At 34.5% G+C, this 26,253-nt stretch overlaps 2 protein-coding genes across 3 annotated transcripts; both read left to right on the forward strand.

Annotated features, from left to right (window-relative positions):
* Positions 1–708: 708 nt before the first annotated feature.
* On the forward strand, positions 709–7,115 carry LOC110750688 (ribonucleoside-diphosphate reductase large subunit). 2 transcript variants are annotated; one of them, XM_021951046.2, is made up of 17 exons: positions 709–1,207; positions 1,414–1,475; positions 1,598–1,685; positions 1,964–2,227; positions 2,337–2,577; positions 2,729–2,805; positions 2,981–3,151; positions 3,247–3,339; positions 3,425–3,574; positions 3,656–3,742; positions 3,896–4,060; positions 4,139–4,258; positions 5,479–5,681; positions 5,758–5,907; positions 5,997–6,144; positions 6,263–6,349; positions 6,682–7,115. In XM_021951046.2, the coding sequence occupies exons 1-17, from the start codon at positions 980–982 to the stop codon at positions 6,775–6,777; spliced, it is 2,430 nt and encodes an 809-aa protein (XP_021806738.1). In that variant the 5' UTR covers positions 709–979; the 3' UTR covers positions 6,778–7,115. The 2 variants fall into 2 exon arrangements, with proteins under 2 accessions (XP_021806738.1, XP_021806739.1); XM_021951047.2 differs by having other exon boundaries at positions 3,659–3,742.
* Positions 7,116–18,989: 11,874 nt separating this feature from the next.
* On the forward strand, positions 18,990–21,530 carry LOC110750687 (ethylene-responsive transcription factor ABR1-like). The gene is made up of 2 exons (XM_021951045.2): positions 18,990–19,770; positions 20,384–21,530. The coding sequence occupies exons 1-2, from the start codon at positions 19,209–19,211 to the stop codon at positions 21,217–21,219; spliced, it is 1,398 nt and encodes a 465-aa protein (XP_021806737.1). The 5' UTR covers positions 18,990–19,208; the 3' UTR covers positions 21,220–21,530.
* The last annotated feature ends 4,723 nt before the right edge of the window (positions 21,531–26,253 follow it).

Raw genomic sequence — 26,253 nt, forward strand, 5'->3', positions numbered from 1 at the left:
CCATTTCATCCATGTAAAATATGGATTTAGAGCTTCCACAATGAACTCCCTAAACCACCTCAGATAAAATTTAGAGAGGAAGTGAAAAAACCCACCTCCAACCATGCTCTCTCTCCAACTCCTAAAATAGGAAGACTTCTAGGAGCTCCTAAATCTGATATGAGAGAAAGAACTCCTAGTGGCTCCCTATAATTAAATACTGCTTTACTTTAATGCTATTTTAAGTACTTATTTAATGCTAACTATTTTTTATTATTATCTATATATATAAAGCAAAAGGTAGAGAATGGTGAAACATTCAAAATACCAAAAAATGCCCTTGGTTAATGCAAACATTAAGAATTGAAATTATTAATTAAATGAGGATAAAATGGTACATTCACACTTGTTCATATTAAAAAAAATTAAATTAAAAGAAAAATCAGATAATGAATCCTATTTTTATGGAACACAACTACCCATTATCTTTTTTAATTCTAAAATAAATTAAATTTTTATAAATAAAAAAAACCTCTCGCAGGCGCGGAAGCGCGTGCGGAGAGGCTAGTTTTATATGGAGAGGAAGCATTTATGCTAAACTAAAAAAAAAGAAATAAATCATTTATGATTCTCTAAAATAGCTTTCTAGTATTTTTAGTTAAATTTTAATTAAAAAATAAAAAGCATGAAAAATAACACTGCTAATTTAGGGAAAAAGAACAGAACAAAAGGAAGCAACACAAGAAAAATAACCACCGGTTCAAATTCAGTCTTGGTTCTCGAGTCTTGAACTCTTCCTTCTCTTGCACTCTTCCTTCTCTTACACTCTTCTTCGATCGCACACCCACGTCTCTGTGCAGTGTGTATAAAACACCCCAACACTCACTCATGTGGTCACGCACCAATTGTCCCTGCAACTCGTTCGACGAAAGTCCCAATTCACATTCATTTCACACTCTGGAAACCCATCATCTCAAACTTTCTTTTGAGGCTTACAGAAATGTACGTGGTTAAGAGGGATGGGCGCCAAGAACCTTTGCAATTAGACAAGATTGCTGCCCGTCTACAGAGGTTTAGTTATGGGCTCAATGCCGCGCACTGTGACCCGGTGCTCGTGGCACACAAGGTCTGTGCTGGGGTCTACAATGGTGTCACCACCACACAACTTGATGAGTTGGCTGCTGAGACTACGGCGTCTATGGCTACAAACCACCCTGACTATGCTTTGGTTGGTCCTCTTGCTTAGTTTTACTATATGGGTTTGTTGAATTTCGAGTTATTGTGCATAGTTTTAAGTTTTAACAATGCTGCTGCTCTTGTTGTTGCTGTTAATGTTGTTGTTTATGTGTGTTATATTGAGTTTGAAATTTTGGGCTATAATGGATTTGCCTTCCTTTTGCTGTTTTATGTGGTTGATGTAAAAATTTTGTGTAGTTGGCGGCTAGGATCTCTGTTTCGAATCTGCATAAGAGTACAAAGGAGTCATTTTCGGAAACGTGAGTGTTTAATTTAGCCCAACTGGTTTTGTTTTGTTTACTTTGGTTTTTGAGGCTTTCTTGGGGTTTGAAGATTGGATTTGCATGCTAAAGGAAGTAATTTTTATCAACGAGTGATGCAGGATTAGAGTCATGTACAACTTCTTTGATAAAAGGTCTGGGAAGAAGGCTCCTCTGGTTGCTGATGATGTTTATGAAATAATTATGAAGGTACTCATATAATTTTATTTAATCAATCTGATGGAACATTTTCTATTCTAACTTCTAACAATGCTTATATATTTTTGACACCGGTAATTATGAGCATATGCAGCTGAGTTAGCTATTGATTATGTGCTTATAATTGTAAAGTAAAGTTGAATAAATTTATGGTTAATGTAGTTAACTTCATGAAGAGTGATGAGTCATACTCTTGACATTTGACTGAGAGGGAAAGAAAAAAAAAGGATGAGGATCCACTGGCTTATTTTTCTCTTCATTTGTTTCAGAATGCTTCACGCTTGGACAGTGAGATCATTTATGAAAGAGATTTTGATTATGACTACTTTGGTTTTAAAACTCTAGAGAGGTCCTACCTTTTAAAGGTAAATGAGAAGATTGTGGAAAGGCCGCAGCACATGTTGATGAGGGTTTCTGTTGGTATACACAAGGATGACATTGCGTCTGCTCTCCAAACCTACCATTTGATGTCCCAGCGTTGGTTCATTCATGCTACTCCGACCCTTTTCAATGGAGGAACTCCACAGCCCCAAGTATGTATGATTAGATAATTTCTCCAATTTGGAAGTTCTACTGCTTGGACCTTTATATTTACCATGTTTATATGTATTTATATTTTTCACTTTAAATGTTAATTGGCAGTTGAGTAGCTGCTTCCTTATGTGCATGAAAGATGACAGTATTCAAGGAATTTTTGATACATTGAAGGAATGTGCTATTATTAGCAAATCAGCTGGAGGGCTTGGTATCTCCATTCATAATGTTCGTGCAACAGGTAGCTACATTCGTGGGACAAACAGTACTTCGAATGGTATTGTGCCTATGCTTCGAGTGTTTAATAGCACTGCTCGTTATGTTGATCAAGGGGGGGGCAGAAGAAAGGGTACTTTCAAAAGTTCTAGCATCTCCGTGTTTATGTACATTGTTATTTCAAAGAAAGTAGATCTAGAGCTCCATTATATGTGTTCTAATGTTTGTAATATTTAATTTATTTTTCTTCCATGTTTGACATCATCAATTTTGTTTCCTTTTAGGTGCTTTTTCCATATATTTGGAGCCATGGCATGCTGATATATTTGATCTTCTAGATCTTAAAAGGAACCATGGCAAGGTGAAGCAGAAATAGGATTAGCTTAATGATTTGCAAATCTATATGCTGCGACTTTACTCCAAATGTGTTACTTAATGGGTTTCCAGATACCTGTTGTATCCCAATGATTTTTGTCCCTAATTTTTCTTGAAACCTGTTGTGTAGGATAAATTTTCATCAAATTTTTTTTTAACAGGAAGAACATCGGGCTCGAGATCTATTTTATGCTCTCTGGATTCCTGATCTCTTCATGGAAAGAGTCCAAGGTGATGGGAAATGGTCTTTGTTTTGTCCAAATGAGGCTCCTGGCTTAGCTGATCTTTGGGGTGAAAAATTTGAGAAGTTGTACACCCAATATGAGGACGAGGTAAACTTGATCTTCTGCTGCTGTGACAGCACTGAAATGATATAATATTTTTCTGGATTGATTGTGATTTGAAAATTATGTTTTTCATGGACTAGGGTAAGGCAAAGAAGGTTATCCCTGCAAGGAAACTGTGGTTTGAGATATTAAATTCGCAGATTGAAACAGGAACTCCATTTATGCTTTTCAAGGTATTCTAAGAGAACTGGCATGCCATAGCTTCACTGCTTTTCCAGTTCTTTCTTTATAGTTTCCTTTTTTTTTTCTTCCATCCAGGATTCTTGTAATAGGAAAAGTAACCAGCAGAATCTGGGTACCATCAAGTCTTCAAATCTTTGCACTGAAATTATTGAGTTCACAAGTCCAACAGAAACTGCAGTTTGTAATTTGGCATCCATTGCATTACCCCGATATGTCAAGGAAAAGGTGTGTCTTTGGAATCTCATTTTAGTTTTTTCTTTTTCATTAATATAGGTTAGCTGAACATTTTTATACGTGTTTCTCCAGCAGGTGTCTATTGACACAAACTCTTGTAAGATGATTGGATCTAGAGATTCAAAGAACCGGTACTTTGATTTTGACAAACTAGCCGAGGTTTGTTAGTGTGACTATTGTTCATCCTTTTGCAGACAAACACAATACTAATAAGTAGACGTACTGGCCTTTTTTTCTTCCCTTACTTGCTTTCCATGTACAAGGACTGGAGAGCTATAATTTGATTGATCATTGGCTATTTTTGCCTTTCAGGTTACTAAAATAGTTACTGCAAATCTCAACAAAATAATTGATGTCAATTACTACCCCATTGAAACTGCAAAGAGGTCAAATTTACAGCACAGACCTATTGGTATTGGAGTTCAGGGTCTTGCAGATACTTTCATTCTTCTTGGCATGCCATTTGATTCGCCAGAGGTATCGTCTTACTTTGTAGGTTTGTATTGGAGTTTCTTTGGTTTAGTTAAGTTGAGTGTTTTGGTTTGTTAATTGCAGGCCCAACAGCTAAACAAAGACATTTTTGAAACTATTTACTATCATGCATTGAGAGCTTCTACTGATTTGGCCGCATTAGATGGTCCCTATGAGACATATCATGGCAGTCCTGTGAGCAGGGTATCTATAACTTTCTCTATCAGATCAGTCACCGTTTGTTGTGAGATTGTTGCATATGAGCTACTTTGTTTTGCCTGCATATTTTAAATAAATTTCTATGTTTCTAGTATGATACATGGCAATTGCATGTGGTATGGAAATTATAAATTTGATGTAGGGTTGTCAAAGGGTGCCCTTGGCCATTGTAATTGACAAATTACTTCTTAAGTTGTGCTACTATAAGAGAACTTTTAACATGTCTATTGTATTAGTACTGGACAAAAGGAAATGATTAAACTGGTCACAAAAACATCTTATCTTCACCTGTGCTTAAACTTTTGTTATAAATTAAGTTATTGCACTAGACCAGTGATGCAGGACGCATATGACCTAAATTTATTAGTTTCCTAATGTATTTGTTAGTTTTCTAGATTCTCTAGTTTTCCCAATTCTAGTAGGATTTCTACTTTTCCAGATTTCCAGATTTCTAGTTTTAAGTTTCCTATTTTATTTGGGTTAGGATTTCCCTTTAAGCAAGGGATTTTTATCCTATTATGTCTAGGTTTTAGTTTGCTATAAATACCCCCATGTAGTTCTTTAAAATTCAGATTTGAATATTGAGTAAACCTTCTCTTAAACTATGTGATTTCTGTTCTTCCTTCTCGGTTCTCTGATTCGGTCCTTTCTTTCGTCCCTTCGATCTATATTTCTTCTCCTCGATCCCCGATATTCTTCTTTGTTCTACTGTTTCTGCCCTTTATCTTGTCTTTTCGATCTATATTTCTTCTCCTCGGTCTCTTATATTCTTCTATGTTCTATTGTTTAAGTGCTTAATCTAATACCTACGGGCTGTACTACATCAACCAGTTATTCACATTCTATTTTAAACCTGCAATAGTGCAAAACATATGCTCCTATTAAACTTTATTTGGTTACCGGCAGAAGCAACTGTGGGAAATAACAGTAGAAGCATTAATATAAATGTTTGTTAAACTCCTAACATTAATGCCTGAAGGGCTCAAAAGGGAAAACAAATTAGTGCAGCATACATACATTTCTTGGTGAACTCCACTTTTGGTACTCCAATGTGCCTCATTTCTACCTTTTGTTTTCTTTCTTCTCTCTATAAGCTCGGTTAAGAAATGCAGATCTTCATTTGTAAATTAATTGCGGTGTTGTTGTGGCCGGATTCCAATTTCTAGTTAGAAAATATAAATGCTATTTTTCCTTTTTTTCCTTAGGGAATTTTGCAAGTTGACATGTGGGGTGTAACACCATCAGATCAATGGGACTGGGGTGCTCTTAGGCAAATGATCTCAAAAAATGGACTGAGGAATTCCCTTCTAGTAGCACCTATGCCAACCGCTTCAACCAGCCAGATTCTTGGTAACAATGAGTGCTTTGAGCCTTATACATCCAACATATATAGTCGCAGAGTTTTAAGGTTTGAACCTTCATACCTTAGTAGCTCTAAAGGAGTGGTTTCAGCACTCTACACATCTAACTTTTCTTGTGTTTAGTGGCGAATTTGTTGTAGTGAACAAACATCTACTTCATGATTTAACGGAAATGGGTCTTTGGTCTCATGCTGTTAAGAGCAAAATAATTTATGAGAATGGCTCGATCTCAAACATCCCTGAGATTCCTGAGGAGTTGAAAGCTATTTACAAGTACTGATTTCTTCTTTACCTCCCCGATTTTCAACTTTAACTAGTCTTTTCATATCAAGCTTGATGCTAAAGTCGTTACATGCAATTAGGTCTGTCTGGGAAATCAAGCAGAAGACCTTGGTTGACATGGCTGCTGATCGTGGGTGCTACATTGATCAGAGTCAGAGTCTGAATATTCACATGGATCAACCTGACCTTGGAAAGCTTACGTCCCTGCACTTCTATGCTTGGTCTAAGGTAAGAACATTTATCAATCAAGGTGACATTTATGAATTATTCAACTAGTTAATTAATATATATTTCATTGCTAAAAATGATCTAAAACTCCATCTGATTTCAATTTCCCATGTGCAAGGGTTTGAAAACGGGAATGTATTATCTAAGAACACGAGCTGCAGCGGATGCTATCAAATTCACTGTTGATATCTCTGCGCTTAATAACGTAATGTATTCCGGTTTTATTTATTTAAGTACTTATAAATATTAAATCATATAAATCATATAAATCATATGGCACAACCTGTATTCATTGGTTGAGAATATTGAACTGATGCCGTCATAGTTCATTTTCTAACAAATCCATGATTAGCAGTGATGTTTCCATTGGTTATAGTAGTACCATACCATTCACATGACACTTATACACTGGTATCTTGAGATTTTATTGAAATAAATTTGAGCTATTTTTCTTCTTCATAGTAATTTCTAGTAGTTCCTTTCACTCTTGTATAATTACAACTAACAAAACATTTCTGGTTTTATTTGGTGGAGCAGGATAATAATAACAAGGTGGATGGTGATGTTAATGCTGATATGCCAGAAGTTTGTTTTCTGCAGAATCGAGAGGAATGCATGGCTTGTGGAAGTTAAGTCCCCTCTCACCTCCACCTCTTATCGTCAATGTCTGAATCATGTCCTTGTTGACGAGAAGTGAGATGAATGGAGTTATGTACTTCTGAGATTAGCTCATTTTGTCCATTCTAGTATCATATGCTACTTCAGCATGTATAATTTCAGTCTCAGCTTGCTAAGCCATCTGCGCATCCTAGTCAACATTTCTGGCAGTCTATTTAAATTAGTTACACAGCCAGGCTGTGATTAATTAGTTCTGAGTGTACGATTAGTTACACAACTATGGTTTGATTGAGTAGTATAAATATGTAATCAGGCTATGCCTTAATTAATGAAAAGCTCATTACTTCACAGTGTATAGCATCTTCTATTCGGATTCAGAGCTACGTAGCTGCAAGAAAATGTATATAAAAGGCATTTGCCAAAATTGTTTGTACAAAAGTCATATTTGTGTTCTCATCTCTTGTTACACACTTGTGCATGCCTTGTCTTATGGGATTGAATTATATTAATTTGCCCCTAATTGCACTCTCTAGAGGAGTTTGCAATACCTAAATGTACGTAGTGTTTAGTTAGCGCTTGATAATTGTTATTGTACTGTTTAATGTGCCTTGAGTACACTGTCTTTATGGAAATCTTTTAGACAGTGGTGAATCTACCAACTAGCTATTAATTTATCTGTACTTTGCCTTCTAATATTGAAAGAGGACTCAAGTTCATCAAGTAGCTTGGAATTTGTCCATTTCTGGTTATAGTTGAAACAGTTGCAACCAGTTACTTTTTGCTTTTGAAGTTTCATGTAGTTTACCTTTTGACTCAACTTTTTATTGCTTTGTCTATGATCCGAAGTATTTAAAGTTCACAATTTTCTTAGGGGATAGTCAGGTCTTGAATGTTTATGCTCATTGTAGTGCCCACAAGTCATGGCCACTGAGTTTGAATTGTACAAAATACTTTGACAATTGACCTGGATGAGGACAAATTTTCAACACCTAAGCTATCTTTTTGCTAGGGTTAATAGACTATGACTCTAAAATCTTAAGTTTGATTTTTCATTGGCCACCATGTCTTTTTTTATGTAAAACATTTCGGATAGTCGCAATCCTTTAGATTTTGAATGTGATGGTGTATCTTTAGATTTTGAATGTGATAGTGTATCTTTCATCTATAGTTAGATTTTGCCTTATTTTTTTTCTTTGTTTCATCTAATGGAATGTGAAGAATGGTTTGATGGTGATAGATTGGATGGTCAATAGCAAAGGATTTTTCTGATAATGCACAACCGGCTACAAAATATTTGCATAGAAGTTAAATAAACTATCTTTTGAATTCCGAGTTTCTGTATTTAGTCCTAATTGTATGTAAATTAGCTTAAACCTTTATTAAATTAATTCCTTGTTGGCAAGGGGCTTAAAAAAAATTAAAATTAAAAAAAATTAAAATTAAAATTAAAATTAAAATTAAAATTAAAATTAAAAGTAAATGCAATGGGCTTATAACTCAAGTAATTAAGAGCATTTGACATTAGATGTTTTAGGTTCAATTCCTCCTTCCTCTTCTGGCCCCACTATCATTTGTATTAAAATAAATAATTAATTAATTCGTTAGAGCCGCCCATGGCATGGAGGTCCCATTTTTATGTGAAGTGTGCTTTCCGCTATTATGTCCGCATTGTTGATATTTTCATGCAAGAACAATTCACAACCACTAATTATAGAATGCTTTAGTTCATAAATAAAATGCTTTAGTCACTTCAAGAGGCTCAATGCCTCAACAATTTTGATACGAAGTACAAAATGAAATCTTATTAATTATTATTTTCCCTGCTTTGATAATATTGTGGTTATGTACATTGCATAACCCATAAATTGATTCGTAAAATATTTAACAAAAACGTGTTTATATGTACTATTGGTACTTATCTTTAATCATAACTTCATTGTTAAGGTTTGGAGATTCTTCTCTTTCTTTGCAATCACATTGCTTTTAAGAACGATAGTAATCTTAATAGTGTTTTCCACGATGTCACAAATAATAATTTATTGCAATATGATATCATGGAAAGTACGATAAAAAAAATCTTTTTGACCTTGAGTCAAAATAATAACAGTGTTCGAATTATCATTCCGATCTGGTTATCAGTTTCGTTAGAGACGAAAAAATAGGATTTTCAGCCGTTTTACTTATGGGTGGTTGCGGTTCGGTAACCGCGAATTTTTGCTCAAATCACAAACCGACCGACTATTTTCGGTATGGTGATTTTTGAAACCACAAAAAGCGGTCACCGCAAACCGACCGCTTTTTGCGGTTTACCGAATGGTTACCATGAATTAGCGGTTTAAAACCACAAGTTCTTTTTGTGTCATAAAAATCCAATCTTCCACATTTTAGGCCTAATTTTGATACTTCTTTTGAAGCCTTTTGAGTTCAAGCATACTTTAATCCAAAAATATAAATTACAACATAAAGAAATAAATTCACAACCTCAACTTCTCAAGCATATATAAATTCACAACCTCCTCAACTTCTCAAGTATTCACAACCTAAAGAAAATTAAAGTTACAATTCCAAGCATTCCAATTAAAGTTAAACTTCTCAAGCATTCACAACCTCAACTTCTCAAGCATTCCAATTCCAAATCCTTTAAAGTTACAAACCAAAAGGAAAATGCAATGCAAAATGAATTAAAGTTACAACCCAAAGGAAAAATCCAATTCAAAGTTAATTAAAGTTATAAACTAAAAGGAAAATGCAATGCACCAATGTTACAAACTCAAGTGTTGGTGGTGGTGAGTGGATTTGAAGGACCTCGTTGTGTTGTTTGAGCACCAATGCTATCTACAAATAAAAAAACATAAGTTTAGAACATTTTATTATAAGAAGAAGCATAAATAACATAAGCATAAATAAACTAATTACTTACAAGTTGTCATATGTTCCATTTCCGTGTAGAATTTTTTTTTTAAAATATAGTCGCGATTTGCTGTAACCGCAAGTTTTGAAAATCAAATACCGTAACCGCAACCGCAAATGCGGTTCGGTTCTTCATACCACAAATGCGGTTCGGTTTCCCGCGATTGCGGTTCCATTGCGATAAATTGTCGGTTGGTTTTTGCGATTTTTCGGTCTAAAATGCCACCCCTAGTTTTACTCTCTGAATTATGACATTTATTGAAATTAACTCCATGAATTTTTTTATTTTAAAAAAAAAAAGCCAATTTAGTCCTAAAAGAAAAACAAATAGCCTATTTCAACCTTACCGTTAGATTTTATCACATTTCATCAAGTTTTTAGTTTAAAAAGTCACGTGCCCTTCATGCAACTTACTATTTGAAATTTTTTTTATTATTAAAAACTAAAATATTTAAAACACAATAATAATAACAAAAATCTTAAAATTAAAAAACGAAAAATTCCAACCCATCACCCGCCCCTTTCTCTCTCCTTCCCATCAATCAGAATTTTTAAAAAATATTATTGTATTTTTCTTATTATTTATTATTTATTTTCTTTTTGTTTGATATTTTTACTCGAAATTACAAATTTACCCTTATAGTTAATGAAAAATTGGATGAAATTTACAAAACTTAACAGCAATGGCTAAATTGGCCATTTTAATTAATTTAGGTATTAAATTGGCTAAATTACCCTTTCAGTTCGGGGAGTTAAGTTTGATTAGTCCAGTGTACGGCAATTTACTTCGAAAAATTATTGTGTGGTATTCAAGGGCGGAAGTAAGGCCATCTCCAGTCATAGGGCTAAATGTAGTCCAGAGCTATACATTTAGCCCTTTAAAATATATATATATATTTTTTAAAGTGTAGGGTTAAATTTTTCCATCTACAGCTATCCAAGGCAATATTTTAGGGCCCTTCATATTTTATTATTTTGGGAAATATTATGGTACAACACTCATAAATTCCACAACTATGTACTGTTTAAAAAGGTTTTAAATAAATAAAAAAGTAACTTTTCAATCAATGGTTTTGACCTCCAACGGTCAAAAACTAATTATATATATATATATATGTTATTTTTATATATATATAAAACCTAATAGCTAATTGACGTCATCGATAATGTCAGCGCGCCTTTAATATTGGCTATTGGATATGCAGTTGCACGAGATGTTTCATGCTCTTGCCCATGTGTGATACTCTCTCTTCTTGGAAAGCACATGCATTGGCCTTAACCCTAAAATTTAGCCTAGCCAAAATTGGGCTACAAGTAGTCTGGTTGGAGGGCTAAAAGGCCAAATGTGGCACTCCAAATTTGGCCAAAAATATTTTTAGCCCATTATTGGAGATGAGTTTTGTATTATTTTAAAGCTATATTTGGCTCATAACCCATAACTGGAGATGGCCTAAGGTTGACGAAAAGAAAAATTATTAGTGCTAATTTTGGACCGGCCACGCACATATATTAGCATAGCCCAGGAAGCAAGAATTAGCCCAACCCACTCTAGCCACTCAACCACTCTCATGGGGAAGAACGTTGAAGTTTTCTCATTCTTAAGAAGAAATGAATGAAATTTCACTTAAATATTTATGTGGAGAGATATCAGCAGCCCGCCCATATATAAATTTCTAATTTATTCTGTGTAACCAGAACACCGTCACATAACATAATCAACTCATATGTTATTACAACACGTAGAAAGCACATATGTGCTCACCATCCTTAATTGGTGGTGAGTATTACTATCTCATTATATACCATTAGACAAATAAGATCTAATACATTCGCTACACAAAATCTCGAAATTAAAATTCATCTAACAACATAAAATAGGATCGGGTGGTAATACTCATAATATCAATAGGTGAGCAAGTCTATTCTCTTTGAATAATCAACAATTTTATATAACATCGCGTTTATAATATCCGTCAACATTAAGAATTTTTCGTTAGAGACATGGTGGGAGCTTGATGGAAAATATTATAATCTCTATTAGGATTTTTATGACTTTTCCATCAATTAGAGAGGAAAGTCCTACTATTCCTCCTAGGATATATAAATTTCTGTTGGACTAACGTACGGCGTACGGAATCGCTGTCTGAACTAAGAGTCATACAATGAATTGAAGTTTCGACGGATGCAATGGAAATGGTTTTCATCAATTGGTGGTATCTTCGAAGTCTAGCAAACAAGTCTTTCCGAATGAACAAGAAATTTCATCCTAACCCTCTATTTTGGCATGCTTCGAAGATCTGGAGCTATCACAATTTTAAAAACAGAAAGAAAAAAAAAGGAAGAAGAAAAGATTTGGATCTATCTACAAAGTCATGTTTATATCACTATTTGTGGATTTTTGTGCATTGAGATCTAAACTTTGAACTGAACCCTCTTTTGGCCTTTTCACCACCAACCGACATTCAACGTCCTTCTAAATATATTTTAGAGAAAATGATATTAAAGTTTTTTTTTTATTATATTCTTTAAAATTAGAGTAAAGAATTTTTGGGCCTAAATTAAAAAGTTATTGGGTGTAAAGAGTGTAAATGCATAAGAGCAAGTGTGAGGAAAGTGAAGCTAGTTTTTTATATTTTTTTAACAACGTTATCTTAAACTACTGTAAGTTTGTAATGTAAATGTCTTTGTCCTTTTACTTTCATTTATTTTTATATTACTCCATTTACTTAAGTTTACAATGTAAATAAGGAAATAGCCCCCATTTGGATTCAAATAAAAATACTAGAAAATCAAATTCCCACCAAATCAAAATATGAAAAATCGGTTTTAGTGCAAAATACGATTTAGGCTAAAAATGATGACTCATTAAGTCAATATATACTTCATACTAAAATCCCATAAAATCAAGTTTTCTTATTAGATGTGAGAGGAATAAAAGCCGCCAAAAATTATCTTCAGAAAATGATTATTCCGAAAAACTATTTTTCATATTTAGTCAATATTGCACCTCCGTTAAAAAAAAATTGGGTCCGCCAGTGGAAAAGATGATCGAACTCATGTGTAAAGAGGCCAGCACAATACTTTGACCAACTAGTTTAATTCACACATGCAAAAGTAAAGTGAGTTATTGTTCAAAGAAATGAAGTATTCTAGCTAGTGAGAAAACATTTGTTATTTATGAAACAAAATTATTCTTACAAAATAAAGAGTGTAAATGAATAAACAGCAGCAACCCATCTAATAATTTGACTACAAAATGGTGCGGCAAAAGATCATGAAATCGACCTTTAAAGATGGAACCTTTTTCAAATAGTGTAAAAAAAAAGGTGAAAGTTAACCCTGATCAATGGACTTCACCTCTTTTTAAGGAGAGAAACTCTTATATAACCCTAATCAGTGGACCTCACCTCTTTCTAAGGAGAGAAACCCTAATGTAACAGAGATAACACTTTTTGTTATTCCCGATCAACAACGCAATAACACGTATGATAACTTTTCCATGTGTCATTGTGTTATTGACCAAGAATTGCAAAACAGTGTTATTCCCGTTACATGTAAGTTTTTGCTTCCGAAGAAACGTGACTAGTCAAGAATTAATAATCACATCCAAGGAAGGACCAAGGATTTAAAAATGGCGTGGGCTAAATTTACTTTACATACCTATTGAAAACTCAAACGATACGAGTAAATTTCATTGATAACAAAAAAATACAAAGGGTGACATAATGAGCCCTAAAATTTCATTGATACTTCATAAACCCTAAATAATCCCCAAAATTTCAAAAGAAAAGATGATAAAGGAAGGAAGATTACCTTAATTTGCTTTAATTAAGTTTGAGGACATGCATAATTTTCCTTTTTGTCAAAGAGCAGGAGTTAGCTGCTAGTAGATGGTCTGCTACTGCACAAGAGATAGAGGGAATTCTTTCTTCTTTTTTTAGGTAAAGGAGAGAGGGAATGTCTCTGCCTAGTAAAGTGATTTTGGAATAGATGGGCACAGTAGCGAGATAAGTTAATAATTGTGGGGTTTAGTTCTTTTTATTTATTTGTTGGTTAGCCCAGTCCTGAGTGGGATTAGTTAATAATATTTTATTTAGGTGATCAGTCTAGTCCCAGGTTAGCATGCTAGTGGGTACATCCCTTATCACATCATCATTCTTTTTATCAAAATCTTGTTTATATTGTTTATTGCTTATTTTTCTTATGCTTGGCATGCTTTATTTATGCTTCTTTTTAGGTTCAAAGGAATTTGGCAGCTTCCCAGCTGAAGATTAACACTAAAGTTTTGTTTTTAAGCTTCGATAGGCTCCACCTAGTTGTGGTAGGACAAGAACAAAGTCATAAGTTTGTCTTTAATTTGGGTCCGAAATCATTGTTAATCCACCGATAAAAGGTAAATTAGGATTATTTGGCCTTCTTTCTAAGTTGTGATGTGATGACACTAAAATCAGGAAAGTAATATTGCACGTTCAGATTTTTAAATAAATATAATATAAAATAAAAAATTATACGAGAAGAATAAATAACTAGAATCAACCCGTCTTCAAAGGTGAGCTATTTGACAATTTGACCTAGTCTGTTTTTATGTAGGGTTTCTTCCTTTAAAAAATATATATATAATATTTAAACAAACCACGTGCAGCACACATTCTTTTATCATAAAGAGACATACACATTTCAAAGATGTTCTTTGCTTTCACCGGCGAATCCAGCGAGGGACGAAGGAAGACATGCCCTCACTCAATATGGGATCCACCCATTAAATTGTCTAGGTAATTTGTTGTTTTTTTGGAAGTATATGGGGGCAAAGCCTACAAGGTGTTTGATTAAATGCCCCAAAGAGGAGGCAGAGTATGCTGCAATGGCGATAAAGTGTTTGATAAAAGTCTTCTAAGAGAACATGGACAAAAAAAAGTAAATTAAAATAGAAGAAGAAGAAGAAGAAGAATTTGGCTTTATTTTATTTTATTTTTTGTTTCTTTTTATGAATAAGAGTATGATTTGATATGAAACCTTGGTAGTAATGTGCATGCATTTACGGTAGATATGGAGTCACTCACTAAATTGTATCGTTGGGTTTGTTGGCTTTGGACGTTATAGGCAAAATCTTCGTAAACTTCCAAGTTACATTTTAGATTTTTTTTCTTCTGCCGACTGCAACTTTCGGCCGCCGAAATCTAACAGAAAGCATATCAGCTTTTAAAACACGTGCGATAATTGTGTGGGAATAAATGTGAAAATGAACTCATGAGCCGTTTGGTTTAAGTGGCAGAGATATAAAATGAAGGCACAAAGTATAGGATTGATGGCAAAAGGTGGTAAGCCGAAGGAATGAGGAAAAACCCAAATGAGTTCAAGGCTAGAATTGTACTTTATGTTGTTAACACGACATATTCGCTATGCACTATAGTGCTATTGTCTCTCATACATTAATCTCCTTGCAACGCTTTGCTAACAAGGGTTGGTTGAGTTGGTACGGATTGTTCTCTTCGCTATCAAAGTCTAAGTTCGAGTTCCGTTACTGACAATCTCTCTTTGTGGGTAATTTGTAAAAATCGAAAAAGGGGGGCTAAGACCCCCTCTGTAAGTCCTCAAAGAGGCCTTGGTATGCCCTGACCCTGTGATGGGATAGCCTCCCCTTCCCGTAAACTTTTTTTTAAACCAAAATAAATAAATTCTCCTAGCAACGCTTAAAACTACAAGACTAAGGAACTAATATATATATATATATATATATATATATATATATATATATATATATATAAATGTATATATATAGTCCCTTTCTATTGAGGGACACCCTTTATGATTCTTTACGATTTTTTTTCATCGATCTAAACTGTATATTTTTCAAATCTTCATTCATAGATCTTTCTCTATTAAAAATCATGCAAATTGAAAATCATTAAGGTATCTAATTTGGACCAACAAAATAGACGAACACAGTGCTTTAAGAAAAAACTATACTAACAACCACCTAATTGAGTGGTCAAATGGGTTCGGATTTAAGTATTTTTTGCAGAGATGATCTTTGAAGTAATATCTAAAAACTGGACAGTTTAGATCATTGAAATACAATACGTGTTGGGTTCTACATAGATGTCTTTCAAATAAGCTTATATATAAAGGGCTCTTGTTGGAGAATTATCAAATTAAAATTAAAATTAAGAAGATGTGATTATCAAAATTTCAAATAATGCATTTTTTAAATGACGAGTATAGTACTTGTCTGTTCATTTTTCTAAACGAGGTGTTATTTGCAATATGCACTCGTGGACGAATTTTGAGCTAGTAGGCTTAAGCTTGGGATCTAAGTAGAGGCAAGACAGCCCTTGAGATTTTGAGAACCCCATGCGAAATTTAAACTAGAGCCCTCACATTATCTAATATAAAAATACTAAAAAAGTTATATCATGAATTGATGCCATAAATAATAAAATTAATGAGCACAAATATTTTTCACGAAGACATAGTGGTGAGGTATAGTAATCTTGTTTTAGTGGTCATTGGTTCAATGCTCCATCACTACAATGCGATGCTTATCCCTTTATTTTGGCACGTAGCTTTTGGTCAAGGCTTGTCGTTGTGAAATATCACTTGCAAGTTGTGAAAAATCACTTGCAAGTTGTGAAAATTTTCCCATGTGATCTTATCTGTGAAATCTGTTGTGCTTCTTAGAATTAGGGAATTCTTGATTAAGGTTGAGTTCTTGATGTGCGTGCCGTTGTGACGTGACCAAGTCATCGGAATTCCATACCTGTCGAGCTGACTTGCCGGTTTGCAACTAGTTTTTACATTGAGAAACAAAGGACGCCATTTTCTTCACCGTGGCATATATACTTATGAATTGTCAGCATCAGGTTACCAATCTCTGTAGAAAACTTTGGAGATAACGGGTGCACCCATTAGTCCACGTGTGATATGAATGGTTGACCAAAGTCAACATGGGCATTATTATCTGCGACAAATCACTAATTGTCGTTATCCCTATAGCTATGTGGTCCCTTCTGCATCAAGCCTCAAAACGACAAGCCCCACCGAATCATAATAAAGAAGATTGAACACGTACAAGCTTAGGGTCCGTTAAAGTCCGAACAATGGGTTAGCTCTGCCAAACCAGGTAGGTTTAGAATTAACAGAAACCTACAACTCTTGAATGAACATTAATATTATATGGTCGACTTTTTGTTAATTTTCCATCTATGGCAATATTCGCCCAACCATGGCCCTGACTTAGTCAACCTTTTGACCAAGTTTGATCAATGTATCCATGTATGATAGGAGTTCAACTTCAGGATTTTATATTTTGATTGTTCGTTTTTTATATAGAGAAAATATACGACCAGATACGTGTTAGAATATGAATAAACGATAAAGTTAATATTTCTCCATCTGCTTATATTATAATATGTGACTATACATTACTATAATTACACTTTTTGGGGATGTATGAGTTTGATTGTGAACTGGTTATGGAGTTTCGTTGACCACCACTAGGGTGAATGTGGGAGGGGAGACGTGCTTTGACTGTACTATTGGAAAAAAAAAAAAAAAAAAAAAAACCCCATAAATAAGCAATAAAAAACAAACAAACAAACAAAACCCAAATAGTTCATTTTGAATGTTTCAACTTGAATTTAAATGCCATGTCCTATTTACATGCACTTTTACATTACCGGCAAAATCACTATAATAACAGTCTACATCATGAACTACATTTTCGTCACCTGCTCTACCCAAAAGAGAAAAAGAAAATGTCTACAATTTCTTCAATTCAATTGAAGAAAATATGATTTGAAATTCAATTTATCCTTTCACTTATATTATGTAATTTATTTTATCAAACAAAAGTGCGCGATAAATAAATGGGATTTAAATTAAAATTCCAAGTTCGAAACCCCCAACCTCATTGATAAAACGAAAAAAAACCCCATAGTTCATAACATCATAAATAGGGGGTTGACATTTTTTTGGGTGTATTCATAAAAAAGAATATTTATGCAATTGCTTGCACTATTGCACAACAACCATGAAGATTTTGTTTTTTAAAAAAAAAATTAAATACAAATGATAATTGTATTGGTGCATATTGACTGAACTACACAAACTTTGAACCATGAAATGGTAGAGTCAAGCATTAACAAAAAATAAAAAATAAAAAAAATAAAAAAAATAAAAAGCATCGTAATTTCTTTGACTTTTCATCCATTGATCCATTTTGGACTAAGGTTGGAAACCTTCCAAAAGCAATCTTTGAGACTAGATCAAGAACAATAATTTAAATGTACAGAAATATTCATTATTGTTTTGCTGTTGTGCTCCCATATATGATTTGAATATTAAAATCCAAAAAGATGCCAATTAGAACGTGAAGTGTAACAAACAAATTAAACAGGACTTAATTTATTAGGCAGGAGAATTTTCTAGAATTCCCACCATTTAAATTAATAGGAAATGGCATTGCTCTTGCTCACAATTACCATATAAATTAATGTAAGCAAAGTCGCACCAAACATCATGATGCATGAACTAGTTGCCCAAGTTACCTTTTTCTAGTTGGGTTTTACTTCTTCATCTCAATATTTTAGTAATTATACTATAGTACTGGTTAAATGATATAACTCGTCCACATATTATTATATAAATGAGAAATCTTAATTCTGTTATCCGTTCATATTATAATACGTGGATGAATTATAACACGTCAACATACTCCCTACTCCAATATTATACTGTAATTTCTCTAATCCAAGGCTAGGAAAAACCTATGGAACTAAACCTAGATGACTAAGGAATAATTAAGAATAATACTTTTCCATTCCCATAATATATAAAAAAATAAAATAAAAAAGTATTAGTAAAAGAATATACTTGTGCAATTAAGCCCATGTTGCCAAAGTGCCAATTACGGGCTAATCACTGAAGCCCAACAGTACTTAGTACTATAAGCTATTCCAAGCATTACATGTCGGCATATGGAGTCTTGCAATGGAGAACTCAATTCAAACATGAACTCTCTCTCTCTCTCTCTCTCTCTCTCTCTCCAAAAGAAGCACACCGACAGACGTCTTACTTTAAAGCCCATCTAGGTGCAAATTAAAGCCTTCTGTGTGAACATAATCTCCACCACCTTATAGTCGGTTTATGTGATCTATATTTTGGGGGGTTTGGGCAAATATCACATCTAAAATAAGAAATTGCAAAAACACAAGTTTTAATTGCACAAAAAATAAATAAAATAAAAACTCTCTAAATAAAATATAATAATTATTATTTACAGCAACATAATTATCAGAAAGGTGCATGGTATTTGATGAACCGAGGTCTCTGAAGAATAGGAACAGCCAGCTGCACTATTTTAATGGCGGCTCGTCAAGTTTGAATTGTGCATCACCATATATATATAGCCGTTGCTCTCAAAAGGGTCTTCATAATTTGTCAAAACTCGATCTGGGTCATCCTGAATTTCCTCGAATATCATCATCAATCATCACCATAGTTTCGGATTGAATTAGCTGAGAGCAGCTGGGTTTTACATGTGCTTGCTGAAGGTGGCGAACCAGAGGAGCTCAGGCGGTCAATACGACAGGTTTGAATCTTCAAACGACGACGACCATGGCGAAAAAGCCTACACGTACGAAGAACAGCTACAAGCTGCTGCTGCAAATATTGATCATGAATTGATGAACCAATTACCTGATCAGAACGTTTCGCCGACAATGTTTTTGGGGTACAGTCGGCCAACGGAGATGTCGGCGATGGTTTCTGCTTTAACGCATGTCGTTTCAGGACAGAGAGGCAGTGACAGCTGGGGACATTTTGGAAGCGGTGGAGTTACGTCTAGTTTTGGTCAACTTTATTCTTCTTCTTCTTTTGCTTCTCCTTCTGCTTCTCCTTTGTCAGCTTTTTCATCTACTTCTGGTCCCTCTGCCTCTGGTTCTCATAATTGGGTTGGCCAAAAACGAGGGCGTGAAGAAGATTTAGCTGCTGCTGCTTCTGCTCAGGCCCAATTCATGGAATCTGCTAACAGAGTTTACAGAGGAAGCTATGGTGATTTCAGAGCAACAACACAAGCTGAGTCTTCATCTGGTGCAACAGGTCTGTTTTCAATCATCCAAATCATCAACTTTCATTCACTTCTTCTATTTGTTTTCCTAATTTGAACTTGTTTTTTCTTTGATTTTATCTTCTAAAAACATCAATGATTTTGCAAAAAGTTTGAAGCAAAATATTTTGTTCTTCATGTTCATCATAAACTCTAGCTTGTTCTGAACTTATTTATTTAAACAATCTTTAATCCTAGACAATTTCTTCCTCCTATTTTCTCTTCTTCTTTTTCTTTTTTGTTGAGTTTTGAAGAGAGTTCATCTACATAAAATAACAGTTAAGAATTTTTTTTTTTTCAAAGTTCTTCTGATATGATAACATGCTAATATATGTTTCTGATATTGCATGCTGCAAACAGTTTGTTGTAAACTTAGCATAAGTAAGGAAGATTAGAACTTCCAATCTATCAACTTTCTAGAGAAGAATATTACAATCCACTTTCAAAATTATTCTCAAAAAAAAAAAAAAAAAAAAAAGCAATGAAACAGTGTCTTCCACCATGTAAGCTTACCATCTCAATATGGTATAAATTATATATATTGTATATATATATATATAAATCTTCTTATTCCAATATTAATTATCAACATTTTTTTACATACAGTGACAGAAGAAGCTACGAATTCTGTCACCACCACGACCACCTCCACCGCCTCCGCCGCCACCGCCGCCTCTGCCGTACCATCCACACCATCAAGTTCAGAAACTGTTTCATTTGAAGAACCCGTAGAGAGGAGAAGGAGATACAGGGGAGTGAGACAGAGGCCATGGGGAAAGTGGGCAGCTGAGATACGTGATCCACACAAAGCTGCAAGAGTCTGGCTCGGCACATTCGACACGGCAGAGGCCGCCGCTCGAGCCTACGATGAAGCTGCTTTAAGATTCAGAGGAAACAGAGCCAAACTCAACTTCCCGGAAAATGTCAGGCTCGTACATCCCCAACCACAGCCACCAAATCTCCAAAACTTCAATTCAGATTCTGCGCCAACCAATTTAGCTCCAATCTTATCTACTCAGCCATTGCAGCCACCACCACAACCACCACAACAACTTTACCAGCCCCAACCCTTTCATGGCTCCTCTGACTTTCTCAGAGACTACTTTGACTACTCTCAGTTGCTTCAGAGCTCCACCGACTTCCATGCACAGCAGCAACAACAACAACAACATCCTACAAATCTGCTACAGCAAATGTACTACAATTCCCAACTGGCTTCACTTCAATCTTCCTTGTTAAATCCACCATCATCCTCCAGTTCCCCTTCTACATTACCATCCTCTGCTTCTGCCTCTGCTTCATTTCCTCTGTTCTTCTCTGATCAGAATCAGCAACTTAGTTTCTTCCGTCCGCCGCGAAATCAGACTAATCCTGGTGGTTCTTCTGATTTCCCAGCACCATCTTGGTCACAGTCCGGCAACAACCCATCCTCTTCCGGTTAATACTTTCATGAACAATTTTTGTTCCTTTATTTTATTAATTAGAGCATTTTCTTGTCACTAGGTTTTTATTATTTTTACTATATTATATAAATATACCTCTGTATTTTGCACGTAGTTTTGTTGTAGTTGTTTATGTCATCCTAGTATTGTAAAGCGAAACACAAACAGCAAAGAGAATATATAATGATAAAGCAAAGAGATAGAAACAAGGCAGCACTTAGGATTTAGGTGTAGTTTGTTCTCAGAAGATTTGATGTCTACATTCTTTTCTCAGTGACTATCTATGGAACGATGTAGAAATATTTTTTTAACCTGTCTGCATTTTGCTTTACATCCGGAGATCAATTAAAGAATGCTTTTTTCCCATTTTGTTTGTAAATAAAATAATTTTTTGTGCTGATGTTGATCTTGATTCTTCATGGTTATCCTATGCGTTATGGGAATTCAGCTTATGCTCCTTTGGGAATTTACCATTATACCCTGTTTGTGTTGATCTTCACACCTAAAACTGTGGATGACGATCAGATTAAACTAGAATAGCATATAATTTGTTCATGATGGATCCTATCCAAAATGTGAAGGGATATGAATGAGACTGAAACCCACCAAGATTTATGGTGGGTTTTTTTTTAATTTTTTTTTTCTGTTATCAAACCTTACGACCAATTTCGGGTTAGGCTCAGGTCATTAAGAGTCCGACTCAAGCCTAACAAGATTTTTTTTTCTTTTCGATACAAGGGATATTGAGGGAGGAGGAAATCGAAACTAGAACTTCAGATGCATTAGTAAATACTCTTAACCACTTGAGTTACAAGCATCTTGCGAGCCTAACAAGATTATGTAAGAGATAAAAATTTGTAATATTTTCTAGTAGGGCAAGACATGAACATGAAAAGTGGAATAACCGAATTTAACATTTTTATTATCATCAATTTTTTTTTTTTGGAAAGAGAGAGAGGAACATTTTTTTAGTTGATTCCTTAAACTAATGGGCTTAGCGGATAACAAGTAAGTAGAGCACTATTTTTGTCGTTAACAATTTATTTCAACAATTCAAAGGGAATAAGGAATTAGAATATTGGAACACTTGAATCAGTCCTTCATTTGACCATTGGATATGGTTTAATTTTTCGTAGAATTTTTTTAGAAATACGATCACAATAGGTCATCCATGCCATAAGCTTCCTATGAATTGACGATTCAAAGCCTAAATTTCAATTAAAATGTAGAGCAAGCTTCAACAACTGTATTTTCTTCATTATTTTATGGAAAGAGTGCTTGCCCTTAGTCTATATAATTATGATAATGATGAAAAATCTCTATAAATCTGATCGTTTTTCTTATTAGTTTTCTGAATGATTAGAAATTGTTCTTTATAGTAGAAGATCGCGTATCATTATGTGACTAACTTTAAGGGATATTTTCATTAATATATAGCTCATTTTAGTCTTACAATTCATGTTTTTACTTAGTAAGGTAATCTACTCTCTATTTAGGATTTCACATTTAGCTTGCATCAAGGAGAGCTGATAATATTGTTGAGCAAAAGACATGAACTATTGCTTTGTCTTATGTGTGAAAATGTTTGTATGTGGACGAAACGACACCTTTAATGTTGGTCATAGTGACCGATTTAAATGGAGATTTGACGCAATGCGATGTGAGTGAACAAATTGATGTGTGGACCAAAATAGTGAGGACTACATTGAAAATTTAAGAACTCAAATGAGAATTTTTGAAAAGCTCAGGACCATTTGTAATAAAAACCTTAATAGTTTTTTGTGGTGGAAGTTTCTTCTTTTTCTTTTTCAAGCAAAATTAAAAAACAAAAAACAAAAAAGGGTAATAACAATAACATCCATTGGTATGAATGATAATCTTTTTTTTTTTTTTTTAGTACAATCGATAATCTAAACTATAAGGGGAGAGGGGGTTCTCACTCACACTACCAAATACCATGGAGGTTCGAACCTCCACCAGTCTACAAATCAAGACCCTTTTTCACTGGGTTAAACCTTGTTGGCATCTCTTTTCTTGTTTAAAAAGAATGAAAATTGTATAAATCAGTGAGACCAAAAAGAGAGTCGAAAGAACCCCACAACTATGAATAAGACCCATGTCCACTGGCGGCACAGCCCGCAAGGCTATGATGGGCTATAGCCCAGGTTAGTTTTTGAAAAAAAAAAAACTCATATATATGGTCCACTTGTAACTACGATACATGAAGGAAATATGAAATCTTGTTTTAATGAAAGGTTTTTGAAGAAAAAAGAAAATGTATATGACCACCATAAATTACAATGTTAGGGAAATATTATTTTTCTCAAGTTTGTTTGTATTCTCTCGAGAATTGTAGGGCACAACTTGAATAGGTATACTTTCAATTATGTTGTTAAACATATATCCATTTTTATAATATGTATTTTTTTTTTATTGCATTTAATATGTATTTGTTTTACGTTAAACGTATTTAGTTTTTAGTTTATAGATTTAATATATACTTTTATTTATAGAAAACTATAGAAACTATAAGTTTTCTTTATAAAACAAAAAGAATTGAGCTATCCCACCCGTGGAAAAAGTTATGGTTCTTGCCCATGTCTGATAATGATCTTACGTTTTCATGGAAAAGTGTCTCTTTATCTGAATAGTTTTTCCATTAGAACGCGCTTCTAAATACAAAAAACGTGCAGGATATGTTCTTTTCAGATTGCTTGATCTGATCATTTTAGGGTTTTGAACTTTTTTGGTTTTTTTTAAGCTCAGGTGCGCATTTCACATTGGATTCTTCGTCGAGGTCCTCGATGCATTTAGAAGGCTATGGGTAAGTGTCATAGTAGGCCACCCATTAAAAAACAAGTTGAAGGTAAATAAAAGAAGAAAAAAAAAAACAATTTGAGGGGATGTTCAAGTTCTTTATCTTGGTACAAGTAGGTGAAAAATAAACAAATTAAATCCAAAGAAATTTTTATTATTTTCATCAGAAACGTACCAAGAACAATGTCCTCCTTTTTATTTTTATATGTTATAAAATAAAAACGTACCTATATTAAGTAGCAAAACCAAAACATGGTTATTTTGAAATTGAAGTTTCCGTATAATCCAAGTCACTGTCGCTTTCTTTCCTCTAGAATGTCTTTTTCCCCAAGACCACCCGAAAAAAATAAAAAATAAATAAAACGAATCCCTTTTATACGATTAGGAAGGCAATGTCCATGTGGGGAGACTCAAAAAACTATGATATGGGTGGGTCCCACGTACCACGTGTGAAGCAACCTGATGGAGCAATGGCTGATGACACAATGCATGCACATAGGGAGAGGAGGAGAGACATCCGAAGGCTAAGACGTGTCTTGTTTTGGTGAACACAAAGGAAAGGAGAACCACCCAACGTTTGGTAACCACAAATTTTAGACACGTGCTACAATTCTTGGTTCTTGGACTCTTTTTATAATTGAAAATGACCTAACAAAGAAGGACCCGAAAATCGGCGTTGTGTTTCACGGTTTGGGGTGAATCATGATTGGAGGTATTTTTGGCAGTTCACCTACCATTATGCTTTGTGGGAAAATTTGCCGGGGGGGGTAGGGATGCTTGATAGCTCCTCAAGAAGATGTTTGGCACTTGAGCCACGCATCATGCGATGTGAGTTTTTTTATATCGGTCTTTTTCTTGTTGTGTGATACGTTACGTAATGTGACGAGACGATGGAGACATAGGTAGTGATTGAACTTTGTGAAAAATAGGTTTCTTTAGGCTGTTTTGGGCCTACCTCTCTGCGTTGGGCTAGTGGTCCTATTTTTGTTTAGGTTGTTGTAATCTTCGGTCTTAGGATGGGCCTCCTATCAATATCACGCACTGTATTTTTCTCTCTATAGTGAAGTTCACTTTTCGACTAAAAGAAAGTTCATTTACGTACGATTGAAGATTGAAGATTGAAGATTGAAGAATGTTGATCCAAAAAAGTGGTTCAGCACTTTTGGGCCCAACTTAGTGATGTTTGGGTTTTTGGAATGCTCTGGACCTCGGTAGAGCGATCGATTTGCAAAAATAAGCACGCTTGGTAAGAACTAGGGTACCAGTGTGGTACCGGCCGAAGGTACTAGTGTGCCCCTTTTATAAGTCTTGGGAGATGTGCAAGTTGTGTAGATTTTCGATGTGGGACTGTAGACATTCACTGTAGGTGTTCCACATGTCCAGAGGGTATTTGTGGTATGCTCTTGCGTTCGGCAGTCAGGGGGTGCTGAATTCTGCATTACCGATTCCCTCTTTAGTCCAAGTGTCGTTTCCTTAGTGGTCTGCCAATTGTGGTATAAACAAAGAATAATAAAGATGATTTTTTTTTTCATTTAACTTTTGCGAACAATTTTTTTCTTTTTAAATTGAGAACTGCAAATTATGGACATATTGGTGGCTCGACTCAGACTAGATTGGAGTTGAGTTGAATTTAGTTCTTATGAGTTCGATTCCTCTAATTCAAACATGTAATGATGTGAGACAATGAATTGTTGTCAGATTTAATAAGCTCAACCCTAACATCTATAAGTTAATCAAACAGCAGCCCCAAGAAATTCATTTAATTTAATTGAAATAGACTGTACTGAACCACCAAATAGTCTGCAGTTATTCAATCTCTTGTCTTGTTGTTGGACTAAAATGAGAGATTATGGATAGCTATAAGCTTACACTCCTGATATTGGCCTAATTAGGGAGATCCAATAGGTTAGTTCGATTAACCCATTAGGCTTGGATTGTTTGGGTGGGTATGGGCGTCGAGACATGTAAAGAAAAATACTTTTCATTTTTAGATGAGGTTTCTTTTTTTCCTATAAGAAGGTCTATATACTTTTCATTTTTATTTATTTCGAGAGAAATATTTTGCCTTTGAAGAGATTGCTGAAGATTTACTTGTTTTACAATCAATTAAAAGGGGAACACGTAGCAAACATGGGTTTAGCCAAGTTGGCTAAAGCGAATGTACTCCCCACTCTGTATCTGAGTTCGAATCTTCTCCGTAAACTTGCTTGATCGAGA

This window comes from Prunus avium, chromosome 8 (assembly GCF_965620075.1).
Source record: "Prunus avium chromosome 8, drPruAviu1.hap1.1, whole genome shotgun sequence".
Classification (NCBI taxonomy): domain Eukaryota; kingdom Viridiplantae; phylum Streptophyta; class Magnoliopsida; order Rosales; family Rosaceae; genus Prunus; species Prunus avium.

Excerpts from the sequence above, each read along its gene's own strand:
- LOC110750688 (XM_021951046.2), top strand. The coding sequence starts at position 980 with ATGTACGTGGTTAAGAGGGATGGGCGCCAAGAACCTTTGCAATTAGAC. Across the intron at positions 4,259-5,478 it reads ATGGCAGTCCTGTGAGCAGG|GGAATTTTGCAAGTTGACAT; the intron begins GTATCTATAACT and ends TTTTTTCCTTAG. Across the intron at positions 6,350-6,681 it reads ATATCTCTGCGCTTAATAAC|GATAATAATAACAAGGTGGA; the intron begins GTAATGTATTCC and ends TTGGTGGAGCAG.
- LOC110750687 (XM_021951045.2), top strand. The coding sequence starts at position 19,209 with ATGTGCTTGCTGAAGGTGGCGAACCAGAGGAGCTCAGGCGGTCAATAC. Across the intron at positions 19,771-20,383 it reads GTCTTCATCTGGTGCAACAG|TGACAGAAGAAGCTACGAAT; the intron begins GTCTGTTTTCAA and ends TTTTACATACAG.